The sequence below is a fragment of the Nothobranchius furzeri genome, chromosome 2 (assembly GCF_043380555.1).
Source record: "Nothobranchius furzeri strain GRZ-AD chromosome 2, NfurGRZ-RIMD1, whole genome shotgun sequence".
NCBI classification, from domain to species: domain Eukaryota; kingdom Metazoa; phylum Chordata; class Actinopteri; order Cyprinodontiformes; family Nothobranchiidae; genus Nothobranchius; species Nothobranchius furzeri.
The window spans coordinates 72,978,467-73,000,776 of NC_091742.1; the positions used below are offsets into that span (position 1 = coordinate 72,978,467).

At 44.0% G+C, this 22,310-nt stretch overlaps 1 protein-coding gene across 1 annotated transcript; it reads left to right on the forward strand.

Moving 5' to 3' along the window:
• The first annotated feature begins 1,270 nt into the window (after positions 1-1,270).
• On the forward strand, positions 1,271-20,520 carry plaa (phospholipase A2-activating protein). The gene is made up of 14 exons (XM_015946519.3): positions 1,271-1,530; positions 2,124-2,317; positions 2,437-2,537; positions 5,628-5,748; positions 10,186-10,353; positions 10,444-10,579; positions 10,669-10,838; positions 11,319-11,470; positions 11,549-11,768; positions 16,548-16,613; positions 16,701-16,772; positions 19,387-19,494; positions 19,562-19,732; positions 19,824-20,520. Exons 1-14 carry the CDS (start codon positions 1,382-1,384, stop codon positions 20,390-20,392), a joined length of 2,397 nt encoding a protein of 798 aa, XP_015802005.3. The 5' UTR covers positions 1,271-1,381; the 3' UTR covers positions 20,393-20,520.
• Positions 20,521-22,310: the final 1,790 nt, after the last annotated feature.

A 22,310-nucleotide genomic window follows, 5' to 3' on the forward strand; every position in this document is an offset into this window, starting at 1 on the left:
AGATTGGAGATTTGGCACACCTGCAGCACCCTCCGCTGAGCCCGGCCACCCTACGGAGGAAACTCATTTCGGCCGCTTGTATCCGCAATCTCGTTCTTTCGGTCATTACCCAAAGCTCATGACCATAGGTGAGGATTGGGACGTAGATCGACCGGTAAATCGAGAGCCTGGCTTTCTGGCTCAGCTCCCTCTTCACCACGACAGATCGGCTCAGTGTCCGCATCACTGCAGACACAATCTGCCTGTCGATCTCCCGATCCCTCCTACCCTCACTCGTGAACAAGACCCCGAGATACTTAAACTCCTCCACTTGAGGTAGGACCTCTCCCCCGACCCGGAGTTGGCAAGCCACCCTTTTCCGGTCGAGAACCATGGACTCAGATTTGGAGGTGCTGATCCTCATCCCAGCCACTTCACACTCGGCCGCGAACCTACCCAGCAAGAGCTGAAGGTCAGAGCTGGATGAAGCTAGGAGGACCACATCATCCGCAAAAAGCAGAGACGAGATTCTCCTGCCACCAAACTCGACACACTCCACACCACGGCTGCGCCTAGAAATTCTGTCCATTAAGGTAATGAACAGAACCAGTGTCAAAGGGCAGCCCTGGCAGAGTCCAACCCTCACCGGGAACAGGTCCGACTTACTACCGGCCATGCGGACCAAACTCACGCTCCTCTGGTAAAGGGACTGAATGGCCCTTAACAGAAAGCCACCCACCCCATACTCCTGGGGCGTCCCCCACAGGGTGCCACTGGGGACTCGGTCATAAGCCTTCTCCAAATCCACAAAACACATGTGGATTGGTTGGGCAAACTCCCATGCCCCCTCCATCACCCTTGCAAGGGTATAGAGCTGGTCCACAGTTCCACGGCCAGGACGAAAACCACATTGCTCCTCCTCAATCTGAGATTCAACTATCGATCGGACCCTCCTCTCCAGTACCTTGGAGTAGACCTTTCCAGGGAGGCTGAGGAGTGTAATCCCCCTATAGTTGGAATTATTATTATTGTAATAACCTATAAATAAATTTTACATTTAATTAGTCATTGCACCTGCTTCAGATGTCTCATGCTGCTGTCACCCTCTGGTCAAACAGAAATATTACATGTTTAAAACAGCCAGGCCACAGGTAGGTTATTTCATTAAATTGTTTTAGTAGCAAAAATTGTAACGGGCGGAGCATTTAAACCTCTTTCACTACATTTAAAAGTTAAATTTTATTTCAAACTAAAATGCATCTTAATTTGAAAAAAGGAAGCTATTGACGTCTAATGACGTAATGCAACTTCCGCTAGCATTAGCGGCGGGTGTTTGTTGACAGCAACACCGCTTGGATTGTACGCTGCTTTTTAAAAAGTTTTGTTTTCTTATCGGAGCAGAATGGCATCATCCAGCTCATACAAACTTAGATGTTCCATCTCTGGCCACGAGATGGACGTGAGGGGACTCGTAAGTGCGGTTTTCCCAGAAGGAGCCTTGGTGTCTGTGTCCAGAGACCGAACCGGAAGAGTTTGGGTGCCGAACTCAAGGTAGCTAGCATTAGCACGAGCTTACTTAATGACTAACTCAACTCCTACGTGATTGTTTTAATTTAACAAGTAACATCTGGGCCAGGAAACATGTCTGGTCTTGAAACAGAGTTAATCAAATGTCCTCACGCTAAGTCCTCTTTCTTAGTAACTGCTCCACGAGCCAACTTTACCGCTGAAGCTAGCGGTTACTCAAATTAGCTTTGTCATTCATTCAGTTACACCTGTTTATAATTGAATAAGTAAGAAGTATTCAGGTCGAGTTATGTGTTACTTTTAACGGCCAGTTCCGATCTTGAAACGTTTTGTTTTTAGGCCAATAAATACATAAATAATTAAATATAAATTATGTTGGCTGCAATCGCTTTGTAATGAACAAACAGTTAAATCGTGATTTGATAATTGTGAGCTAATTCGAACCGTTTATTCATCCACACACATAATATCCAAGAGTCCATGATACATGATTTATATTATTAAATATTTTTAAATGAATTTCTATTCCAACTAACTGGATGGGCTATTTCTGTCACTACACACCGTTACGCTTGAGTTTAACACAAATCACTGTGTCTCTGTCCTTCTGTCAACAGTCCAGATAAAGGCTTCACTGAGATGCACTGTATGTCTGGCCACTCAAACTTTGTATCGTGTGTATGCATCATCACACCCAATGAAACATATCCTCGAGGCCTGATTGCCACCGGTGGCAATGACAATAACATCTGTGTTTTCTCTCTGGATCAACCACAACCTCTGTTCACCCTTCAGGGTCATAAAAATACAGGTTAGTTCTAGTTAGTGATGCTCTTAAGATGTTTTTGGTCGGTTCTCCGTTGGTCAAGATTACAGTGAGTTTTAACCATGCGTGTGTGGTCCCAATGTTCTACTGTTGTGTTTTTGCAGTTTGCACTCTGGCCTCGGGGAAGTTTGGGACACTCTTGAGCGGCTCCTGGGACACTACAGCAAAAGTTTGGCTCAATGAGAAGTGCATGATGACCCTGCAGGTAAACCGGAGTATGCAATGTTTTGCTTAAATCATTGTAGTTGGGAAAAGTTATTCAAAAGAAGATTTTGGTTGTTTTTTTTATATCAGTTGTATTTAGGTGAACATTTGGGACAGCCGTGGTTAAAGAGTAAGTCACCCCCAAATCAACTATTTTTTTTCTGATAAACTATATAAATGCGTGTCTAATCGTGCTGCAGACACGTGTAGTCAATAGTTTTGCACTTTAGTGCATTTTAGTTAAAATTTAAATTTTCTGCCTGAAACTGTCAGTGTTGTGCCGTTGTCAGGTAAAAACTCTGCACTGCATTTGAATTTAAATCTGCCACCGCTATTGGCTAAGAGGTATGCTATGATGTAAACTGGTACATTATGATGTCACAATGTCGTGAGTGTATGTATTTGTTAGTGGCTCCACCCTCTCTGTCTGCTTGGCAACAGCATTTGTTGCATTTTTCAAACATGAAGTGGGAGTGAAGTACGCTTCTTGTAAGGGGTGACTTGCTCTTTAAATTGGGGGGGTATCATTGTGATTAATAATGCCTGGTATAATTTAAATGCCTACTCTTAGAGATTCAAAGTGTTTACATGGACACTAAAGTATAAGATCTCATGTTTTAGGTGATACACACTAGGGTTGTCACGGTTTGAAAATGTAACCTCATGGTTATTATTGTGATCGAAATTATCACGGTTTTCGGTATTATCGCGGTATTTTTTTTAAACGTGTTATATTTTCAAAATAAACCCTGTATATCAGGAAAATATTGTCCTCAGTTTGTGTCTAAATTTAGCCTAAAATATGTTATTCTGTAATTATGTTGTTAATTTGTTTACATTTTTCCCCTTTAGTCTTTAAAATGCCAATATTTGCCCATAACTTCTTATTTTATGTCTGTTTGATGTCATCATTTTACAAATATTAGTTCAGATGATACTCAGTACTCAAGTAGCCTTCTAATCAGATACTTTTTTTTACCCTTACTTGAGTAATAAACCGTATATCAGGAAAATATCATCCTCGGTTTGTGTCTTTCCAGTGAGCTTTGCAGATGTGGGAAAATGTCATCAGGCAGTAATCATTGTTAAATTCATAATTATTCTCAGAGAGAGACCAACTCTTATCTGCCCCTGGGAGCCCCGTAATGCATAGCGTCATTTCAACATGGGGGTGTCCGCGACACGGTTTATATGCAGGTAGCGGCGCTGCGGCTGCTTTATATAGCGACTCGTTGCATTCTCCCTCAACCCAAATCCTCGGATCACGCATTTTAGCTAAAACGCTAAAGTTAGCTTGCCTTGCGTTGACTGTAGAGTTGTGGGTGATGGTCATGCAGATGTGTTATGAGATTTGAAGCGTTGCTGCCTTTCACAGACTCTTTTTCTGCACGTGCTGCAAACAGGATAGCCGTCTTCTATCAACTGTCCCTCGGCATTCTTCAGATATCCAAAAAATGCCCGTACTTCCCACTTTGTCTTCTTTGAGGGATATTAAATGTCCTGAGCGCTGCCGTCTTCTCCTTTGGCCATTATTTCAGCTTTAGCTTCAAGAACGTTTTGGTTGTAAACAACAAAGTGCGCATGTGCCGCCGGCAACTTCAGCAGATGATACGGTGGCTGGTAAGGGTCACCGCGCCTACACCGCAGCCACGGTAATCCACCGAGATAATATATATTTTTAAAAACAAGACGGTTATTATTATTGTCAACTTTTTTTACCGGGGTTTACAGCTACACCGGTTACCGTGACAACCCTAATACACACTAGGGTTGGGCGATTTCTATCATTTTTCCCACCGCCAATCGTCAGTCCAATAAATGACGATGGGCAGTATATTTGTGCATGTGACGTCATGATGCACGGACTGAGTTGCGAACACAGAAGAAGCTTCAAACACTGACTTATGTTTTTATAGAAGCAGAGCACAAATGTTTGCTGGGAAAGAAAGTTTGATTTTCCTTTTTGTTTAATTTTGTATTTGTAGTTTGGTAGAGTGACGTATAAACGGCTTAAGAAGCCTCGTCTTTGTTTCCCTGCGGTGCTCACTATTGTGGTGTTTTTTTAAGCAATTTTTATTTATTTTTTTTGCAAAGGTTACTGTGTTTCTTTCTTTTATGACTTTGAGAAATGAATTGCTGCTGCGTTTGGACGCGCTCTGAGGAGGGAGCTTTTGCTTGCAGCCAGAGGTCACATGATCCATTTATCCTGTCACTTTTGTTTTTTTAAATTATAAATATTCCTTCAATTTCCATTCATTTTAAATTCATATTTAATCCAAAAAAGCTGATCAGAATGCCCCATATAAACAATGCAATTAAACCACTTCAGTTAGGAACATTTCACCTGATGCGGCTCGAACGCACATTCCTTCTGCTCCGCGTAAACCTGAACTGTTCACCCACAGCTCGTGTGTAATCAAACGTCTCTAGAGAGCTTGCTGAAGAAGTTATGAGGTTCTGGACTCTTGCCTCAGACAGACTCGTGGATGTTTAAATGTTGTTCTGGATGAATCTGCGCGCCGCTGACACACTAGAAGCAGGTGCTGAATAACGAGCGCTACTTAAGCCAAAGTTTTAAAAGTCTACCAGACTCTCTGAAAGATAGGGTTCCACTCAACACTGCACTCATGTGCACAATGCCGGGTGCATCACAGACGCTCTCCCAAATCCTCTTTAGTGCGCTGCTTGCGCGCACCATCAGCAGCGAGAGGCAGAGAAAGTGTGAGATGATGCTCAGATGCGCTGATGGAGATCTTTTCTTGATTGTTACCTCCGTGTTGTTCTGTGCGTAACATGTAAAATATTTCTGTCATTAACAAACTAACTCACGGGCAAATAAATAAATAAACAATCGCCTCTTGTGATAAAACAATGGTAATGGCTCAGCCCATCACCGAGGGTCCAATAATTCGTCCAATTGCCCAACCCTAAAACACATCTTTAGAAGTTTGCCTATCTGAAATAAACTTCAGAGAAAATGAGACTGGTAGCCTGATTAAAAGTGGTGTCTGGACTTCTACAGTATGCCTTTATAGTTGTTTCAAGCAACAAATGGGATCAGAAAATGAACATCAGCTTTTGTCTGTCTCAGGGCCACACTGCAGCTGTGTGGGCGGTGACCATCCTACCCGAACAAGGCCTTATGCTTTCTGGATCAGCAGATAAGACCATCAAGCTTTGGAAGGCTGGTCGATGTGAGAAGACCTTTACAGGTGAGAACTGCGTCCAGTGTTATACAGGCTTAGGCAGGGGCGGTTCTAGACCAAATTTTCCAGGGGGGCCACAGTGGGGCCCGTATTTTTTCATGGGGGCGCAAGACAAAAAATAAATAAAAGGGTAAAATAAGGGCAATATCAAAATTCTTTTTTGTCTCCACCATACGACTAATTTTGTGCTTGTGCACAATTTTGCCAAAGGAAATTCCTAGTACTGTGAAACTACACACTTTTCTGTTCTCTTCTTTTTCATATCTATCTTTACTATATTTTGGGGATCAAATTTATCAAAAATTTTCCTTTACTTTTTTCATCTATGATCTTTTACAGCTGTATTTTACTAAAATAAGATTCAAATAAATTCATAAGTAAAGACAATGAACAAGTAAACTATTACAGCGAATGCAGTCATGGTTTACTTGTGAAAGTAAAACTGGCATGTTTTTATGGTACTCAGATAACAATTCTGAATGCTTCACCGCAACATGAGACTTGAGTAAAAAAAATAATTCTAGTTGATAATTATACTTTGTTACTTTATTTGAAGATTACATGTACTGTACATATGAAAAATAAACATTCAAACAAATTAAATATGTGCACAATACAATTTTCAGACAATTTTTGCCTATCAGACTTTACATGTACCATAAACCTCCTCCTCTCTCAGTTGCTTTTTTCCAGTTCCTAAATCCACATGGTGAGTCAAACACTTCCTGCGCTACTTGGTGGGCTAAAATGTCTGCATGCATGACAATAAGTAGAGTCCATAGTAACAGAATATTCAACCCAAGGATGACTTTCATACCAGCTTGGCTGAAAGCTGCATCTTCTGTCTCCTATTAATGTCACTGGAAATGTCCTCAAATGAGGCTGAGTAGGTGGGTCATCCTGACACTTGCTGATATCTGAAAGAAAATAAATGTTAGCATGAGGATAAAAGGCATAATTAGTTAATTCAGAGTCTTATTTTATCTATTTATTAAATATAAACAACAGAAATTTTGGTCCAGAGTCAGCATGCCTCAAATGCATTTTACACACAATATGAGCTGCAAACACAGAGGGCTTGTTCAACACCCACAAACCTGACGGTAGTGTACACGGTGCACATGACAGAAGATGTCCCTCTTTTTGCTCCTCACTCTCTCCCTCACAGCCTACATCTTCCTCCTCCTCACTCTCAGGGTGGACAGCCTCTGACCTGTCTGGTTCCTCTCCAACCAACTCCTCCTTCTCTCTTTCATCCTGCTTCTCCGATCCCTCGTGACTTTCATCCTCTCTCTGTCTACGCTGTTCTTTATTAACAGCGGGAAAAAAGGACAAAATGTCCCTTTTTCTTTTCATGGCCGCTGATGCTTCCAGTCAGTGCTGCGAGAAAGTCATAGATAAATGAATACTGTGATCTAATTTCAACGTGTCTAAGGCTTAAAATGCAGCAACTTCATTTTTATTTTACAGTTAATGTTACAAAGGAAAAACAAATCAGTATTAACTGTGGATAGACTCAGTTGGGAACTTAAAAGTAAATGACAGAAACGCGCGACTACGATCAAAACACTGATGTCAGGAAAATAAACTGTATTGCTTACCTTCGTCTCTTAGCGTCTTTTCCGTTAGTCGTGCTCAAGAATTTCTTCAAGTCCCATTTAAACTATTTTTAATCTTTTATTCAAAAATCCACCGGGTAAACAGTTCTGTCCACAGAGTGTGCTGCGCTCTAAAGGCTCCGTGTGAAACGCTGAAGCGCATTAGTTCCCGTCTCTGAGGCAGCGCGGGGAAAAAACTCCGATCTCTTCAGCACAGGGGCCATAACAGGGGCTGGGCCGGTTCTATAGGGGCCCAGGCCCCTATTTAAAACCGCCAATGGGCTTAGGCTAGCTTAACCTTAGCCTGATTTATACTTCTCGGTGGCACAGGAGTTAAGTGCTCGCCCCGTAATCGGAAGGTTGCAGGTTCGAGCCCCGCTCAGTCTGTCGCTGTCGTTGTGTCCTTGGGCAAGACACTTAACCCACGTTGCCTGCTGGTGGTGGTCGGAGGGACTGGTGGCGCCAGTGCTCGGCAGCCTCGCCTCTGTCAGTGTGCCCCAGGGCAGCTGTGGCTACATTGTAGCTCATCCCCACCAGTGTGTGAATGTGTGTGTGAATGGGTGAATGACTGATTGTGTTGTAAAGCGCCTTGGGGGGTTTCAAGAACTCTAGAAGGCGCTATATCAAATACAGGCCATTTACCATTTACCATTTCTCTGTCTGTGTCGGTGCTGAGACACGCAACACCATTATGTGTCGGCATAAGGGCTGTCCGACAGGCTCACAGAGCGTGACGGAGACATGCCCAAAATATTAAACATCCATCGAAAGTGACGGAGAACACAAGTTTGTTATTGGTCAGGACGCCGCTTCCTGTATATTCATCACCAGCACCGCTGTAGCTCAGTTAGGAAGGAAACAGATATTTAGCGGCAGACCCAGAACAGATTGAAGAAAAAAAAGTACGGAAATATGAACATATATTCACCCGTGAGTGAAGGAGTACAAAATACGAAGCAAACATGGACGGAAACGACGGGAAATGTGGGTTTAGAGGTGGCGACTGCATGAAGAGGTGGAGGAGAATGAACGACACATTTGTCCGTGTTAAAAAGTCTCTGAAATATATAAACACATTAGTACATATACTATCGGGGACCAGATACACGAGTGTTATGGTGGCAGGATACCACAGAACAGTGCTACGCCCTCTGTTGTCCTGGTGAGGAGTTGCTTTGCAACACTCCACTGCCTGAACAGAAGTTCGAATGTGAAAACCTTTCCCACACTCCGTGTGTGGCTCTCCATTGCGGAGTTCACGGAGAAGTATAAGTCAGGCTTAACACGTCTTAAAAAGCTTCCTGGACAGCTTCTGTGTAGAAACAAATGGTTTATTTTCACAGGATTGATAAGCTAATGGCTAGTCCAAGATCTTCTAAGAAGTAACTTTGCTTTTCACCAGACGCAAAGCATTGCGTTTTGGATATATCCCAGAAGGGTATTGATGTGTTGCTTCCAGAATGCATTAAGCTCAACAGTCAAACATGAGAGCGATATGAAACATCCTTAAACTTTCAAAATTACTCATTTACAGATAGAAAGTTGTAGCCTGGGAAATATATAATTTAGTCTGGCAACGCTCCATTGACGGCTCTCGATCGTGGAGCGTGTTCTACCATTGACTTTCAAATTATCTCCGCATGCAATGACTATGAACAACGTGACGTATTCACCGTAACAGATGTCAGTAAACGAGGCAGTCCACTGTTGAAGAAGGCAGAAATACATCATTTTTCTAAATAAAGGACTGAAACACATCTATCTGCTCCTGGTTCTAATGAAGCCCAATTTCTAAGAGTCCAATGTTGATGTAAAAACAGTTTCAAACGAGCTGTCGCCATCTTGTTCCTCTCTGTTGTATCATTCTTCCCATTAAACCAATTGAGCGCCTTGATTGGCCCACCATTGTGGACCAATCACAGCACTCTGAATCGGTTTGAAACACCGACAGAGAGCTGTGATTGGTCCACCAGAATGCTGCTAGGGGCTGCGGAGGTTCCAACGGACCGTTCCAAGAGTTTGGTCTAGTTTACGAGGCTAAGATAGTTGCTTAACTAGTAAAACAGATAAGTCATTACCCGTAGTTGAGGTAAACAGAACAAATAATAAACCACAGGCCTTTTCTATCTTTCTTCTTGCTTGTAATTACGTGAACTGCTGAAATCACGCGTGATCTTGGAATTCTCCTGTGGTTTCGTGACCTCGCAGGACCATCTCTATGGAACGCTTTTGCTGCCAATTCACCTCTGAAACGCTCGCAGTGGGAAGGGAGCTCATGGGTAAAGCACGTCGATTACGTTACAGAACATTTACACGTCCGGTGGAACGGTCGGGTAAGAATATGGCTGCCATCTTAGAACAGTCATAGCAGCTCCTACAGGTGTGATGTTTAAAGGATTGGTGCTGCTTTAAAACATCATTAATTCATTTTACCATTGGCTGCGTTCTGACTAGCCTTTAGCTCAGCGGCGCTGAGGAATGTAAAAGCAATTTCTCCAAATGGAGGTTGTTCAGGAGGTTATCTACGAGTGAAACAATTTTGGCCAAAACACAATTTAAAATTGCAAAAAAAAATTCTTGGTATGGGACATAAATGATCATTTTAGATGTGTTTAACTCATTTTATGACTCAAAGCTGCAGCATTAAAAAAATATTGATAAAACTCAATAAATTAAAAAAGATAAACATTTTATTTGTATATTTTAATAAAGTCTTCATTTTTCTTTAAACATTTGCTCAACCTTAATTATCTGATCATTATTAAGAAGATCTAATAAGTTTTGACAACACGGCAGCAGTTGTCTTACAAGGGCCTGCAAACATGACTCTGTGTGTCTGCTCTAGGACACGAGGACTGCGTTAGAGGACTGGCAGTGATCAGCAGCACGGAGTTCTTCTCCTGCAGCAACGACACCAGCATCAGACGGTGGCTGGTGACGGGTGAATGTGTGCAGGTCTACTACAGTCACACCAACTACATCTACAGCTTAGCCGTCTTCCCCAACAGCCAAGGTTTGTTCACTGTGTTTGGCCTTCAAGACGATGACTAAGGAAGTGGTGGGAGCTGCTTTTCAAGATGGCCGACTGTTATTTTGTGTGTAGATTTCATAAGCACCGGAGAGGACCGGAGTGTGAGGCTATGGAGGGGGGGTGAGTGCTGCCAGACCATTCGCCTGCCCGCCCAGTCCATCTGGTGCTGCTGTATTCTGCCTAACGGTGACATCGCCGTTGGGGCCAGGTAGGAGGAACACGCTGGCGTCCAGTCGGTTCATACTCATTTTCCTGGATCGTGTTGCGTCGTAAATATTTAAACTCTTCTCCTTCCAGTGACGGCATCATTCGTGTTTTTACGGAAGCTGAGGATCGTGTAGCCAGTGCTGAAGAGCTACAGGCCTTTGAGGATGAGCTTTCCAAAGCTACAATCGACCCCAAAACGGGGGATCTTGGTGACATCAAGATGGAGGACTTGCCAGGACGAGAACACCTCAACGAGCCGGGTACTGACTTTTATTTAATTACATCAACTCAGTTGATAAAATATCAAGTTTACTAGATGAGTGAAGAAGAAAAAATAAGAAGAAAACATTGTTTATATACTGTCTCTTGAGATGAAAATCTCAAGGCTCTTCACAGGAACAAATTTTTTTTAAATGATTTAAAATATATGCATATATACATTTTTTTAACTCATGGAAAATGGAAGATTTAAAATAAAAAAACTGGAAGGAAGAAAGAAAGTGAATAAGAAAAGGTCATGTGGGATCTAGGGAAAGACAGAATTGGTAGAAACAGCAGAATGAGGAGAAGGTTGTGAAGAATCAGCAGAAGGTCACACCAAAGCCAGCGTGAACAGGTGAGTTTTCAGCTGCTTTTTAAAGGAGACCACTGAGCACTGATCTTAGGCTCAGGGGGAGAGAGGTCCAGAGTCCGGGGACCACAGCAGCAAGTGGTTGGTTTTATTGCCTGTTTTCATCCAGGGAATCGCGACGGGCAGACACGTCTGATCAAAGATGGTCAGAAGGTGGAGGCGTATCAATGGAGCGTCAGCGACGATCGCTGGATGAAAATCGGAGATGTAGTCGGAGGCTCAAACCAGCAGACCTCCAAGAGCGTGATGTACGAAGGAAAGGTGAGGCGACAAGCTCAGAGCTAATAAACAGAGCAGTGTGAGAGGGCTTTCGCTAATGGGTGTTCCATCTGCTCTAAGGAATACGATTACGTCTTCTCTATCGATGTGAACGAAGGGGGGCCGTCTTTGAAGCTACCTTACAATGTGTCTGACGACCCCTGGCTGACAGCGCACAACTTCCTACAGAAGAACGATCTGAGCCCCATGTTTCTTGACCAAGTTGCTAATTTTATCATCGAGAACACTAAAGGACACGTGGTGGGTCCAGCCCAGCCTGGTGGCGGCGACCCCTTCACAGGTGAGGGGACTCGTCCTGTTGACTGATAAACAGGTTTATTATTTTTATTACAGAATTTGATCGTCCTGTCTGGTTTGAATCGTACCCAACAGGATGATCATTCAATATATCTTGGCTCGGACAATCTTCTGCTGTTCACTGTCTTGCCACAGGAGTGCCCCAGGGCTCTGTAATGGGACCTCTACTCTTTGCCATGTACACCACCTCACTGGGTGAGATCATTCGATCACATGGCTTCTCCTACCACTGCTATGCCGACGACACCCAGCTCTATCTGTCATTCCCGCCAGATGACCGCACAGTTTCTGCACAAATCTCAGACTGTCTTTCTGACATATCAAGATGGAGGAAATCCCACCATCTCCATCTCAACTTCTCAAAAACTGAATTACTTGTCATCCCAGCGAAACCATCCATACATCACAATATCTCAATCAAAAATGATTCCCTATCTCTGGCCCCTTCAAAGGCTGTTCGAAACTTGGGTGTTGTGATTGATGACCAGCTGACCTTTAAAGATCACGTTGCCTCTGTCGCTTGTTCATGCCGCTTCACGCTGTATACATAGGCGTCATTTTAAAAAATTTGTGATTGGCAGCTGTGTCCCCCCCCACTTTAAAAAAAGCCTGCTGATGAGGATTTTTGTTTTACCAGCTCAGATCTTTTACCAGGGGTCGGCAACCTGTTCCCATCAAAGAGCCATTATTACCCGTTTCCCACAGTAAAGAAAACACCGCAGCAGCCGCAGCGTTGTGGGCGGGGCCTACCCTCAGACAGCAGAGAGCTGCCCACAACCAGGTGACAGCAGCCAGTACCGTCGCTCGCATGGGCGTCGCACCCGTGGGGGATTCAACACCCACACTTTTCCTTCTGTTTTGCTCACCTCCACTCCAGTCTGGTTTCTTTATGTCGCACTCACTCTGTTTGCCTCATCTCCTTAATCACCTCCACTTCTGACAGCCGATGTCGGGTTTCCAGGAGAGCAGGAGATGGAGGGACGGAAGAGCTCGACTGAATTCATAATTTTACATCTTGACATTAGCTGTACAAAGTCTGAGTTTGAGAAAGTTAAGAACAACAATTTGCAGAGGTTTATAACTGGCGCGGCGCCAGGTTTTCATTTTTGGGTGGGCCACGGTAATTCTGGACGGACCTTAATAAGCAGTGACTTATGTGAAGCAGGCAGGACGCGCTAGAAAATTTCGTTTAAAAAGACGTCAAATGTGTTCCCCCGTCATTTTTATTTCTAAAATATGAAGTAAAAACTCCCAGTTTAATTTTCATTCATTTGACATTAATATGTAGTCTACACCCGTGCGTTAAGTGGACCATCTTCCAGTGAAATCAAAGCTTCCAGCCCACCTCTCCAAATGCGTAAAATGTGCATCAGCCGCTAGTTAGGCGCGTCACGCGCACCATCAGCGACGTCAGCCCAGACAAGAGCAGAGCAAATAGAGAAAGAATAGAGGATAATTGTGTCTGGATGTGGATGGAGATTACATTTTACAGCAGCCTGATCATCATTTAAATACGTAAACCATCACCTATCTTCTAGTCCACGCTATCAGCATTATTTTAATTGGTGTGTGTGTGTGTGTGTGTTTTCCACTTCAAACACTGGTCTAACCAACCAGACCAGCGTGTCCAGTAACACATTAATGTTACACTTCATGTAGGCTAGGAACATTTCACCTGCCGTGGCCCGACCGCTTCTGCTCCACATAAACTTTGTGCGTGATCAAATGTCTCTACAGGAGCTTTCTGAGCTGAAGAGCTATTCTGCCTCAGACTGGATGCGTCATGCATCTCCATATTAGAGACGGGAACAAGCGCTGTTCAGCCAAAGTTTCATCATTTCATAAAAAGAACATTTTTCCAAGTGACACATCCCTCAGAGAGACCGGGTTTCCAGACCGCTTCAGTGGGAGGAAATCTTATCGCATGCGCGTGGTTCTGTACTGCGCTGCGAACCCCTCAGATTTCAGCCCACTGTCCTCCGTGGGCACTCCGAGCCGCGCTGAACACAGTGTCCAGTATAAAGCTCTGATGTTCTGATGGGAATCAAGTTACCTCTGCGATGTGCGCAACGATTAAAATGTCAGCTCATCCATGCGCATCAGTGTGCGTTGGGGTAATTCTTTCAAAACAACCAACATCCTTGAGTTTATCCGTCAATATGTGGCAAGGTGGAGAAATGAGGGCCCGGGCGGGATTCGATCCCCAGACTCCCGGGTGACAGTCATACGCTCTAACCAGTCAGCCAAAGGGACAACCCCTTGGCCAAGTAGCCAGGGCGCATTATCTATCGGGACATTGTGACAGGACACACACTGCCACACCTGATTATGAAACTTTGGCTGAATAGTGCTTGTTCCTGTCTCCAATGTGGCGACGCATCCAGGAACCTGTCTGAGGAGAATCCCAGAATCTGACATCCTCAAGCTCAGGAAGCGCCTATGATTATGCACAAGCGTGAGGCGTCAACCTGGTCTCACAGTAAGACCGGGTTGGACCTGTTCAGGTTTACGCAGACAATCTTTATATTTAGAATTGGCATACAGATGTAAAATTAATCCAGTAAAATATAAAGCTTTTCATTTAAATATCCATTCATTATTTTACAAGCACAGAGAGCCGCATCAGATGGATGGAAGAGCCGCATGCGGCTCCAGAGCCGCCGACCCCTGTGCTAGCCTACTTTATTGTCCCCAGCAATTTTTAAACCCCACTCAAGTGTATGGTTATTGTCCCCAGCAATCCTGAAAACAAACTTGACGCCCTTGGCTGTATAACATACGAAAGATCAGATCGTACCTTACACAGTATGCTACCCAGGCCCTGGTGCAATCTACTGTCATCTCCCGCCTCGACTACTGCAATGCCCTTCTAACTGATCTTCCAGTCTGTACTGTGAGACCTCTTCAAATGGTCCAGAATGCAGCAGCGTGTCTGGTCTTCAATCAGCCAAAAAGAGCATTCGTCACCCCTCTGTTCATTGAGTTCCTTTGGCTAGCACTAGCATTGGGCGGTATCCAAATTTGAATACCGTCCAACTTCCACTTAATTTTACCCCGGTATACGGTATTACCGTGAATACTTAAAAAGTATGACGTAAGCCTCAAGTGGACCTTCACCTTTCTGAATCCGAATACCAAACAATTACTAAAAAAATAGCAACGCAACTCACATACTATTAACAACATTTATTAACACAAAAACGCGGCTTATAAACAAGTGCAAAGAGTCAACAGTCCAACTGCAATAAATCAACGTAAAAACCCAGGACCGCTGTTGTGCGCAAATCAAGTGAACAACTTATCAACGAGCAGCATGAAACACTGCAAATAAGCTGTAACAGTCAACAAGAGTTGAATAACCATAAACATCGAAATTATAAAAATTATTGCAACCAAAGCAACTGCATTAAAATTATAAAAAGAAAACTCCGTCACACGGCCACACGCGTGCGCGCGCGCACACACAGGACACATTACGGCATGTTGCAGCAAATCTAGTTAAGATTTCTCGCCAGAAAAACCAGAATGTTTACTTTTTCTGGGTTCAAGTTTGTACGTTGTGGACCAACAACTTTACCTGCGTGCTGAAAACCCGCTCCGATGGTGAGCTGGTGGCAGTGGCACAATTACATAGATACCTCCGGGCCAGTCGTGACAGCTGGGGAAAACTACTGCCAGCATATTTACACCAGAGAAGAGGGTCTTCGTCCCCTTGAATAACAGGTTCCAAACAGTACGCTGTTATTTCAGCTCCAGCTCGCTGCTCTGCGCGGCTGACGGGACCCTCCGGCGCAGCGCGTCAGCGCAGCGGCTCGTTTTTGCAGGAGAGCTCACAGAGACATCTTTTTGCGTGGGGGTTCAGGTTGTGATCGTTCCTCTATGGTTCGGATGCTTCTGGTGCTGTTTGCCCCTCTAAGCTCACGATCTCAGCCTGTAATTCAGCTTTGATTTCAGCCAGTGCGCTGTCATCAAGCTCATGTCTGCCTCGGTAACGAGGGTCGAGGAAAGGGCATTTTCGCATTAATTTGCGCACTGAATCAGATTCATACTTGGCCTCCAGCTTTTTTTAGAATTGTGGTTTTTATTGACTTTGTAAGCTGGAGGTAGTTTTCTGACACAGCCAACACGCTCTCCCTGCAGAGTTGGAGTATGGGGAGGATAGAGGAACTGTATGGGGAGGATAGAGGAACTGGTCAGTCGCATAGCTGTTTTTCATGACGGTATTGGAACTGACACCGTCGCTATTTTGTAATACCGCGTGTATACGGTAATACCTTAATACCGCCCAAGCCTAGCTCCCATCTACCTGAATTCTCTTGCAAAGGCTTACGTCACAGCCCGACTGCTCCGCTCATCAAAGGATCGTTGGCTAGCAGTGCCCACACCACGCTCAGGACAATCCAGACTTTTCTTGTGTCGTTCCACAGATGTGGAATGACCTACCAAGCACTACCAGAACAGGAGCGTACTTGTCAATTTTCAAGAAACTCCTGAAGACACTGCTCTTCAGAGAGCATCTTCTAAACCAGGACCCTCCCTGCACCACTCTACTGTCCACTCGTTGTTAACTTCCCTTTATGATTCATTATGCTGCCTCACTGCCACCTAGGATTGACTGAATAGTATTTGTTATTAGCCTCAAGGGCAACCTGATGGCTTCATTATCACTTGTAAGTTGTTTTGGACAAAAGTGTTTGCTAAATACATAAACATAAACAAACATATTTGCTAAATCGATGTGTTTGCTGTGTTCTCATGACAGGAGGGTCGCGATATATTCCTGGCTGCTCCAATGACGACCGGGGCTTTGGAGCTGATCCATTCACAGGTCCCAATGTCTACCAGCCTGATTTTCACAATAAGAGCACCTGTCTTTAAATGTGGTATCATAGCCTTTAATTTTTTCTTCTCACAGGTTCTGGTCGCTACATCCCAGGGTCAAACCCCAACCCAAGTGTACCTTCAGGTGTGGCAGATCCATTTACAGGTGAGTTACAACTGCAACCTGTTAAAGAGGAAATATGTAAAACTAAGGTGCAAATTACAAACAGGCTTCTGGGGTAGCCCTGTGAGGGAGGGTTGGGGGGTTAAGTCGTCTGAGCGATTACCTCTGTCAGGGCTGGGTTGTGATTGCAGGGGCCTCTGGGCTTGAAAGCTCCCAAAGCTGGCCAGAGACCCCCAGAAAATGATTATTTATCCAGCAACAAACCGTATGCTTAGCACGTTGACCTCCAATTAATTTTGTGTGAGTGGGCGAGCGCATGGGGGTAGGGTAGGGGTGGGTCGCTTTGGCCCCCAAATGCCTTGAAACAGCCCTGGGTTTTGAAGGAAGGTGATCTGAATTATATTACTTACTCATAAATGATTGCTTTATACAGGTAAAAACATGAAGTGGGACAAATCAACCCACATTTTCCTTTTTTTAGCTCTTTGTTTTGTTTTCTTATTTATTATTTGACTTTTTCCCTGTCCTGTCTTTCTCTGATCTTCCTGCATCTCCTCTAAATTCTCCTGAGAAAAATGTCTGGACTTCCTACTTTTTCACCTCATGAGTTACTTTTGACCTAAGCAGGTCAGCGGGATCCAACAACTGTAAAAATAGCGGAGTTCTGCAGCGGTGAAGTGAAGTCACTGGAGCGTAGGTTTTGAGCTCCGCTGCAGCAGAGCGCATCATGCACGAATTAAAGACAGAAAGTACCAGAGAATATGACATGAACGATCATGTGTTACTTATATTTTCTTGGTGGCGCCACTTACTGTGGCCGTGAGCAGGACGCAACTGCCTAGAGCCATTAACAGCTTATTATCTTAAAGGGACATAGCCTCGAAACGGTTCATTCTGGGAGGTTCTGAAACTGTTATAAATAAAACTGCTGAGATCACTTTATCTGATCTAGTGCGGTGAATTGACCATAGAACTGTTACAACTTAAAGAACAAGTCATCCCCAAATCAACTTTTGTTTGCTGATAAATTATATAACTGAGTGTCTAATCGTGCACTTGTAGTCAATAATTAGGCACATTAGTGTGTCTTAGTTAAAATTTTAATATTCTGCTTAAATCTGTCAGTGTTGTCATCTTCGGGTAAAAACTCGGCACTGCATTTGAATTTAAATCTGCTATTGCCATTGCCAGGCAACAGCATTTGTTGCATTTTTCAAACAGGAAGTGGGAGTGGAGTAAGACTCTGGTAGGGGGTGACTTACTCTTTAAAGAGCAAGTCACCCCCTACAAGTTGCTCGGCAGACCAAGAGGGCGGAGCTGCTAACAAATACATACAAACAGGCTCACAGCAGCATTGTGACATCATAATGTACCAGCTAACGTCATTGTGTACCTCTTAGCCAATAGTGATGGCAGATTTAAATTCAAACGTAGTGCAGAGTTTTACCCAACGATGGTGCAACACTGACAGTTTTAGGAAGAATATTTAAATTTGAACTAAAATGAACTAAAGTGCCAAATTATTGTCTACACGTGATTAGACACTCATTTATATAGTTTATCACCAAAAAAGTTGATTTGGTCTTTAAAGAGCAAGTCACCCCCTACCAGAGTCTAATTCCACTCCCACTTCATGTTTGAAAAATGCAACGAATGCCATTGCCTAGCAGACCGAGAGGGCGGAGCCGCTAACAAATACACACACACAGGTTCACGACAGCATTGTGACATCATAATCTACCAGTTTACATCATAGCATACCTCTTAGCCAATAGCAGTGGCAGTTTTAAATTCAAATACAGTGCAGAGTTTTGACCTGACAACGGCACATCACTGCCAGTTTTAAGCAAAATATTTAAATTTTAACTAAGATGCACTGAAGTGCCAAATTATTGACAACACATGTCTGCAGCACAATTAGACACTTGCTTATTTAGTTTATCAGCAAAAAAAAGTTGATTTGGGGGTGACTTGCTCTTTAAAGAGCAAGTCACCCCCAAATCAACTTTCTTTTTCTGATAAACTCTATAAATGCGTGTCTAATCGTGCTGCAGACACATGTAGTCATAGATTTGCACTTCAGTGCATTTTAGTTAAAATTTTAATTTTCTGGCTAAAATTGTCAGTGTTGAGCCTTTGTCAGGTAAAAACTCTGCACTGCATTTGAAATTAAATCTGCCATCGCTATTGGTTAAGAGGTACCCTAGAAAGTTAGCTGGTACCATATGATGTCACAATGTCGTTGTGAGCCTGTGTGTGTGTATTTGTTAGCAGCTCCACCCTCTGGGTCTGCTAGGCAACAGCCTTTGTTGCATTTTTCAAACAGGAAGTAGAAGTGGAGTACTACTCTGGTAGGGGGTGACTTGCCCTTTAAGAAAAAAGTGATAATGTGTCTCCTTTAACACCCAATCAAGAAAAGCTCATGATCTTCCCAGCAGCTAAACTTCCACGTTCAAAACAACTGAGGTTGTCATTTAAAGGATATTTTGAGCCTTTTAAAGTGTTCATCTGTGTTAAAAAATATATAAATAATCACAATCTGTTGCAGTTAAAATGGCCATGTTTTAAAACCGAGCATCATCACCAAAGACATCTGTTCAGCTGTAGTCTCCTGTCATTGACGTTTACTTCTAAGACAACAAAACGTTTGCTGCAGGAAAAGGTGCCTACTCCTCAGCGGGGCTAAAGCAGACACCGACCAACATCTACTTCCCCAAGACCGATGGAGTCACATTCGATCAAGCAAACGCCTCTCAGATCATGGGTGAGTGTTTCAAATAGAGATCTGAAAATGCTGATTCTTTTCACTGATTTGTGACGTTGTTCTCCAGCCAAGTTAAAGGAGCTGAATGGAGGAGCCCCCCCTGAGCACAAGCTCCCTGAGGAGACGATGGAGAGTATTGAGAGGCTGCTGTTATCTGTTTGTGTGCCAGATTCTTCTGAGCCTCCTCCCACCATCCAGGAGATCAACCTCCTCTGGAAGGCGTCACTCTGGCCCGAAGGTACATCAGCATCACACTCCTGATCTTTTTATTTATTTATCATTTGTCTTTATGTGAAATTCCCTCCTACATGTTTTTTTGTGCACTACAGACATAGTGTTTCCTGTCCTGGACATCCTGAGGCTGGCGGTGCGCCACCCGCAGGTTAACAAGAGTCTCTGCGGCGAGGCAGAGGGCGTCCAGCTGTGCAACCACCTGCTGAAGCTAATGAGGCCCGACGGCCGGCCCGCCAACCAGATGCTGGCGCTGCGCACGCTTTGTAACTGCTTCAGCGGCAGACATGGCCGTGCCCTCCTCATGGCCCAGCGCGAGACGGTGCTGTCGCGCTCTGCCGACCTGGTAGCCGTCCGCAATAAGAACATCCACATCGCCTTGGCAACGCTGGTGCTCAACTATGCAGGGTGCCTGCACAGCCAGCCAGATCTGGAGGCCAAGGCGCAGTGTCTGTCTGTGGCCAGCAGGGCTCTGGAGACCGTACAGGACAAGGAGGCTATATTTAGGCTGCTGGTGGCCTTGGGAACCACTGTGGCCTCTGACCAGACGGCCCAGGACTTGGCGCGCTCCCTGGGCGTGAGCTCTCAGATTTCCAAGTACTCATCCGTGTCTGATCCGCCGAAGGTCGGCGAGTGCTGCCTGCTGGTTTTAAAAGAACTCAACTGATGTGAATGGATAGGGACAAAAAGCCAGCACTTCTTTCTATCAATCTGTTCTCCTGAGTCAGAAGTGAGGGAGACTCTATTATGACTCTTGTATGGTCTACAATAAAAACAGAACAAAAACATTCTCTACATATGCTTGGTATGTGTTTTTATTACTGCGTTACCATCAACAGCTGCTTGTGTGTAAAAAAATACTCTCTAGACAAGTTTTATCCCACTTCCTGCTTTTGTTACACTTTCAGTATTTATATTATTACAGCTCAAATAGCAGCTGGAGCTCAGTGATGTAAGTTCTAATCGCTGGACTTTTCACCACAGTTGATTTTATTTGCATGTGTAATGTGCTCCTTTGGGAAAGAGTTTTATTTGTTATGATAAATGGCTGTATGCAGGTTCTCTCCAGGTAGAAAAACCTTAAAGACAAAGACGACTTGTTTTTTCAACACACTTGCAGTGGTCTCTAGTGTAAATGAATGCCTTGTGAGTCGATCTCTTGAGGGGTAAAAAAGCTCTGGGTTCCTTCGTCTTTTAGGAAGTAGCGAGCCAGATGAAGATGAGATTCAGGCCCGATCTCAATTCTCGCACTTTAACACTTGCGCACTTCAATTACTCGGCCCCTGCCAGGGGTGCGAGTGCGTAGGGTGTTTCCGACTCTCAAGTGCAGAAGGTCACTAGCCTGGCCTGCCAGACTCTTTCTCTGTTTAATTCTGCACAGAGTCTGGTAACTCACAGGCAGAGAAGCAGATGAGGGGCGGGACTAGGCAGCTCAAAAATAACCAATCACAAAAAAGACAGAAAACTGTACCGCGCGACACAGTAGTTTTTTAGCTGTAGTTTAAAAAAAAAGGCGTCTGGCAATGGCACACTTTTTTTTTTTTTGAAGAAAGACTTTTAGCATTTTACTTGTGGTTTTAACTCCCACTGTTTTCATGGGTGACCACGCCAGGAAAGTTGACCATTGAGCAGGATTGATGGTTTATCCCTTGAGGTACACGTGGCAGGGGTGAGGAGTGAGCACCATCTCACCCGTGCCACGTGGACCTCAAGGGATAAACCATCAATCCTGCTCAATGATCAACTTTCCTGGTGTGGTCACCCATGAAGACAGTGGGAGGGTTGAGGGTTAACCCTCCCACTGAAGACATTCAAGTCATTTAGAACAGAGAAAAGTTGTCTTCGTTGTTTATGAGAAACTGAGCGTCGCTGTGTGTGGCATCTGCGACGCTGTAGTTTTTCAGCTGTAGTCAAAAATGTCGTCTGGCGACCGTGCAAACATCTTTCTTTAGAAGAAAGACTTTCCACACTTCTACTTGTTGTTTTAAAGATGTGTCCAAGTCATTTAAAACAAAGGAAAGAGCTGCAGCGAACTCCGCTTCAGTCGCCATATTTATGACAAACTCGGTGTTGTGGTGTGTGACGTACGCTACTCAGCGCTGATTGGCTCTGTTAGAATTCTCACAGGGTGGGCTTTTTTGAATAGGAGAGTTCCCAGACCAACTAAACAGAGGAGTCTGGCAGGCCAGGCTAGAAGTTCACACCCCTTTTTCATCCTTGATCTGAGTATTACCCACAATCCATTGCTGCGGGAGAAAAAAGTGCCTTTTCTGAAAATGTGTTTTCAAATAAAAGTAGTTCATTGCATCATTGATGCTCTGAATGTTTTAGACAAAGCAGCAATGAATGTAAATTTATTTCAAATAATTGTTTGGATGTTTGTTTGAAAGTTGTTAAAGTTTTTTTTAGAAAGTAGCACATCGACCAGCATCCTGGCATGCTTTGCGGTTGGTAGCGCAATGCTTTTTGTCCCAAGTCAGCAGTTATTAGCATGCTTGTGCACCGCGCACACAAATCCTTACTGCTGTAACGGAACAGAATGACTCTTATTTTTCCCTTCTTTGCTCAAGACTAGTCTGCATGAG

Coding starts and splice junctions, on each gene's coding strand:
- plaa (XM_015946519.3), top strand. CDS start 1,382: ATGGCATCATCCAGCTCATACAAACTTAGATGTTCCATCTCTGGCCAC. Junction 10,354..10,443: donor CGTCTTCCCCAACAGCCAAG/GTTTGTTCACTG, acceptor TTTTGTGTGTAG/ATTTCATAAGCACCGGAGAG. Junction 16,614..16,700: donor TGGAGCTGATCCATTCACAG/GTCCCAATGTCT, acceptor TTCTTCTCACAG/GTTCTGGTCGCTACATCCCA.